Genomic DNA, 4,481 nt, shown 5'->3' with positions numbered 1-4,481 from the left:
GGACAGGAGCACTGTTCTCATTAGGATTGCTGATGGCATTTGGACCTTGAGTGCCAGGTTCACCTCAATGAGTTCCCGTGGGAAACCCCAGCTCTGCACTGCAGACACGGTCGTCCAACTCGGGGCATCACTGCAGCCTGATGTCTTGCATTTGGCCTCCCACTGTGCAAGGCCATATGCTGGCAGAACTTGGGGGACACTGTGTGACAGCTGAGGTGGAACAGTCTGTGTGGGGCCCCTCAGTGGAGCCAGATGTGCTGCTGTGTGTGTGCCACCCCATTGGGTTCAAAACATTGCCACTCCTTGGGGACCAAATTGGACACATCAGCAGGTGACATCACAGCATCCTGTCACAAAAGGGAACTGAAAGCAGCTCTCTCACCACCAGTTGACCCCACTGCAGTCTCGCTGTCCCCAAGCTGCTCCTGCCTCATGGCACCAGTGGCGCTGGCCCTCATCCTGGGTGAGTGACAATGGGGATGTGGTGCCACGGGGGTTGGTGGCCCTGTGTGGGACCAGGATCGTGTCTCTTGCAGGTTGGTGGTTGGTGGCAGCCAGCAGAGCTCAGCACGGTGAGTATGGGGAGAGGGGGAGAATGAGGGCAGAGGGAGGGGAACATGGGGAGGGGCCTATCTGGGGTGTCCAGGAGGGTGTGCACGGACAAGGCTGACTGGTGTCCTTTGTCCTAGTGCCCCAACCCTCTCTGTCACTGCACCCCAGGCAGGGGGTGTCCCTGGGGGACACTGTCACCCTGCGATGCCACCTGTCCCGGATGGCTGCCTGGGTCTGGCTGTACCAGGACAGAGGTTGGACACACAACAAGTACAAGGACAAGGAGCAGGACGTGGTCGACTTCTTCATTAGCACAAGTCGGGAACATGCGGGGACGTATCGGTGCCAGTACCACGTGTCAGAGCCATTGGGGATATCAGAGCAGAGTGATCCTGTGGAGCTGGTGCTGACAGGTGAGGGTGCTGGGGATAACGGGTGATTCCGGGCTGTCCCCATTGGGTGGTGTCTCATCTCTCTCCCTTCCCTACACACAGATCGCAGCTACCCGCCACCCGGCATTTCCATCAGCCCCAAGGGAGGGGTGGGGATGGGGACAAATGTCACCATCCGCTGCTGGAACAGGGATGATGGGGTCACATTCCTCCTGCACAAGGATGGGCTTTTGTCCCCTACCCAGCATCAGGAACTCGATGCTGGGGGCACAGCCACCTTCATCATCTTTGGGGTGACCCCAGCTGATGCTGTCACCTATAGGTGCTCCTACCGACCCTGGGCTCACCCCTTTGTGTCCTCACCCCTTGGGGACAGTGTGACACTGCAGCTGACTCCCACACCTGCACCCCCAGGTAGGTCTGAGCTCCCCACGTGTTTTTCCCTCGTGTCACCCATGGGTGGCAGTGTCNCAGCAGTTCATTTGAGCAGAGGTTGGGATCAAGAGAGGATTTAGATCCAAAGCCCCAGAGATGGAGGGAGCGTGACTCGGGGCATTGGAAAGACCCAAAGTGTCTCAGCTCATTTTGTGCAAGAAGCCCATTGAGCCTTAAGAAATTAACAGCTCATTGCTGCTGAGGAAGATTTTCCTATGGAACAAACATATACTTTTATTTGCAGTTCACAACTTTCGAATGCGTGTCACTCCAAATGACAACATGTATGTACATCCAACACAGGGAAAAGTATGGGCACCGAATGATGCCTGTGCTTCTCATCCCAAAAACAGCCATCAGCCAAGCACTCCAATATGGGGCTTGGTGCTCTCTGTGAGCTCCCAGTGTGGGCAATGGCATCAAACCTCCTCATCCCTGAACTGAAGGAGGAAAGCCCCATCCTATGGGTCAGCTCCTGGAACCTGCAGCATGTTGTTGCCCCAGAAGGGGCTGGACGTCTCTTCTCCCCTAGGTGCCAGCCTTGAGATGAAGCATGGGACTTGCCTTACCCACTGACTCTCAATGGCAGAGGTGTTCGTAGTCCTGTTCATCACCACTGTTGCAGGTGAGTGTTGAGGTTTCCACCATGCAGATGAAACCCTTTGGGTCATTGCTTGTGTCCCTGGTTGGGATCTGTGCCCCCAGGAAGACACAGCCAAGGTCAACGGGCTGTCCTTTCCAAGTGGAGGACATCTGAGTGGGCAGAAAACCCTTCTCCAGAAGACCAACCCCACCTCCTCAAAGGCATCCAGGCACCTGGCCTCAGCCCAAAATGGATTATTTTAAGAATAATGGGCCATGTCTCTGCTGGTTGTGCAAGCAGGAAGAGATGTTGGCATGGGTCTCACTAAGCCAAGATATGTGTAGGACCAGGAGGACTCTTCTCTCCCATTCATGATAAATAGATCACTGTAGGACGTGCTGGGGACTGCATGTGACATCCCATGCAGAACACTGCATCAGAGTCCTGAGTTTGGCATCTCGTGGGGGACACGGTGCAAGGCCAGGCACTGGCAGAACTTCAGAGACAGTGTGTGAAAACAGGGGCTTTGTGTGCTCCTCTGTGTGTGCCACTCTATCATGGACAGCACAGTGCCACCCCCCTGGGGCCAAATTTGACACATGATCAGGTGACCACACGGCATCCTGTCCCAAAGGGGAACTGACAGCAGCTCTCCAGCCACATCCTGTGCCCACTGCAGTCTTGCTGTCCTCAAGCTGCTCCTGCCTCATGGCACCAATGGCGCTGGCCCTCATCCTGGGTGAGTGACAATGGGGACGTGGTGCCACAGGGGTTGGTGGACCTGAGTGAGACCAGGACCGTGTGCCTTGCAGGTTGGTGTCTGGTGGCAGCGAACAGGACACAGCACCGTGAGTATGGGGACATGGGGAGACTGAGGGCAGAGGGAGGGGAGCGTGGGGAGGTGGTCATCAGAGGGGTCTAGGAGGGTGTGCAGGAACAAGGCTGACTGGTGTCCCCTGTTCTAGTGCCCCGACCCTCCCTGTCACTGCACCCCAGCCAGGGGGTGTCCGTGGGGAACAATGTCACCCTGCGGTGCCACCTGCCCCAGCCGGCTGCCTGGGTCCAGCTCTGTGAGGATGAAGCTATGACCATCTGCAGAAGCAAGCTTGACGTGCGGGACACAGCCGAGTTTTCCATTGTTAGTACAGAGCGGAAGCATGCAACAACTTATCGTTGCCAGTACTGGGTGCTGTGGCTGCCAGGTTCATCAGAGCAGAGTGACCCCGTGGAGCTGGTGGTGACAGGTGAGAGCCCTGGGGAAAGCAGGTGGCCAAGGGCTGTCCCCACTGGGCCGTGTCTCATCACTGCTTCCACTCTGCACTCAGATCAAAGTTTACCCCCACCCGGCATTTCTCTGAGCCCTGAGGAATGCGTGGAGATAGGGACCAATGTCACCATCCGCTGCTGGATCCAGGATTCTGGGGCCATCTTCCTCCTGCACAAGGGCGGGCGCACAGCCCCCATCCAGCGCCAGGACTCTGATGGTCTGGGCATGGCCTCCTTCACTCTCTTTCAGGTCACCGCATCCGATGCTGGCACCTGTAGGTGCTCCTATCGCCCCAAGGATGATCCCTTGGTGTCCTCTCCCCTCGGGAACAGTGTGACCCTGGAGGTGACACCCACCCCTGCACCCCCAGGTAGATCCCAGTCCCCTATTTGGGTGTCCCCGGTGCCACCCACAGATGACAGTGTCCCTGCATCCCATCCCCAGGGAGGTGGTGACCAGGGATGGGGACATTCAAGCCCCCGCACCCTCCAGCAGCTGATGGGGGATCCCATGGGAACCTGGTGGTGGCGGTGGTGAGGTGCTGTGTTGCTGCCCTCATCTTCATTGTTGGCCTCTTCTTCATCCTCGATGCCCGAAGCCTCCAGATACAGAGAGCTCAAGCCCAGGTGGGGAAAGGGTTTCAGATCTTTTATCCCTTAGAGATCCCCCAGACTGCACCCTCCCTGCCCGTCATTCCCAATAGACCCCCAGAAAATCCAGCCTGAGTCCCCTGCCTCCCATTCTGTGCTGATTTCTGCATCAGTCGTTGCCTGCTGAGCAATTGTGTTGTGCATCACTTAAAACCTGCACCATAGCTCCATCCCCAACCCAAGCGTCTTGGGGACCCACATGATGGACCCCTAAAATGCCGGGTTTTTGGAATGCACTGAGGCAAAAAGACCCCAAATTCATTGCTGAGTGCTCCCTGATGACATGTTCCCATCTCTCCTATTACTACCCTCCCCCTCTCCCCCCCTAATCTAACACCCCAACTCCTCAGTGGTGCACCCCTAATGCTTTCCAGCCACACCCAATCCCTAAGTGCTCCTATCTAACCTTATCAGCTCCACATCACTTCACAGCCCTTGAGATCCACAAACCCTTTGCAATCCACCTCAAAACCACAGCACAGCCCAGTGGGACCCCCACACCTGACCCAACACACTCCTGCCCTACACATCTCCTCACGGTTCCCTCCCCTCCCATTCCATCCCCCATAGATTCTCTATAGATCCCCCATGCATCCCCTGCC

At 56.8% G+C, this 4,481-nt stretch overlaps 2 protein-coding genes across 4 annotated transcripts in view; both read left to right on the top strand.

Moving 5' to 3' along the window:
• Positions 1 to 4,481, top strand: part of LOC110391546 (leukocyte immunoglobulin-like receptor subfamily A member 5) — a 16,229-nt gene that overhangs the window by 4,129 nt on the left and 7,619 nt on the right. The window contains exons 2-3 of the mRNA XM_021383439.1: positions 374 to 572; positions 690 to 965. Of these exons, the coding sequence (XP_021239114.1) occupies positions 374 to 572; positions 690 to 965 (475 nt within the window). The remainder of the gene's footprint in view (positions 1 to 373; positions 573 to 689; positions 966 to 4,481) is intronic.
• LOC110391553 (T-cell-interacting, activating receptor on myeloid cells protein 1-like) lies at positions 2,388 to 4,475 on the top strand. Of its 3 annotated transcripts, none has more exons than XM_021383455.1 (5): positions 2,388 to 2,701; positions 2,775 to 2,810; positions 2,928 to 3,206; positions 3,288 to 3,599; positions 3,725 to 4,475. In XM_021383455.1, the coding sequence occupies exons 1-5, from the start codon at positions 2,671 to 2,673 to the stop codon at positions 3,952 to 3,954; spliced, it is 888 nt and encodes a 295-aa protein (XP_021239130.1). In that variant the 5' UTR covers positions 2,388 to 2,670; the 3' UTR covers positions 3,955 to 4,475. The 3 variants fall into 3 exon arrangements, with proteins under 3 accessions (XP_021239130.1, XP_021239129.1, XP_021239131.1); XM_021383454.1 differs by having other exon boundaries at positions 3,722 to 4,475; XM_021383456.1 differs by having other exon boundaries at positions 3,674 to 3,766.

This window comes from Numida meleagris, unplaced genomic scaffold, assembly GCF_002078875.1.
Source record: "Numida meleagris isolate 19003 breed g44 Domestic line unplaced genomic scaffold, NumMel1.0 unplaced_Scaffold403, whole genome shotgun sequence".
Taxonomy (NCBI): Eukaryota; Metazoa; Chordata; class Aves; order Galliformes; family Numididae; genus Numida; species Numida meleagris.
This window is presented reverse-complemented; position numbering and strand designations above follow the sequence as displayed.

Coding starts and splice junctions, on each gene's coding strand:
- LOC110391553 (XM_021383454.1), top strand. CDS start 2,671: ATGGCACCAATGGCGCTGGCCCTCATCCTGG. Junction 2,702..2,774: donor GGCGCTGGCCCTCATCCTGG/GTGAGTGACAAT, acceptor TGTGCCTTGCAG/GTTGGTGTCTGGTGGCAGCG. Junction 2,811..2,927: donor AGCGAACAGGACACAGCACC/GTGAGTATGGGG, acceptor CCCCTGTTCTAG/TGCCCCGACCCTCCCTGTCA.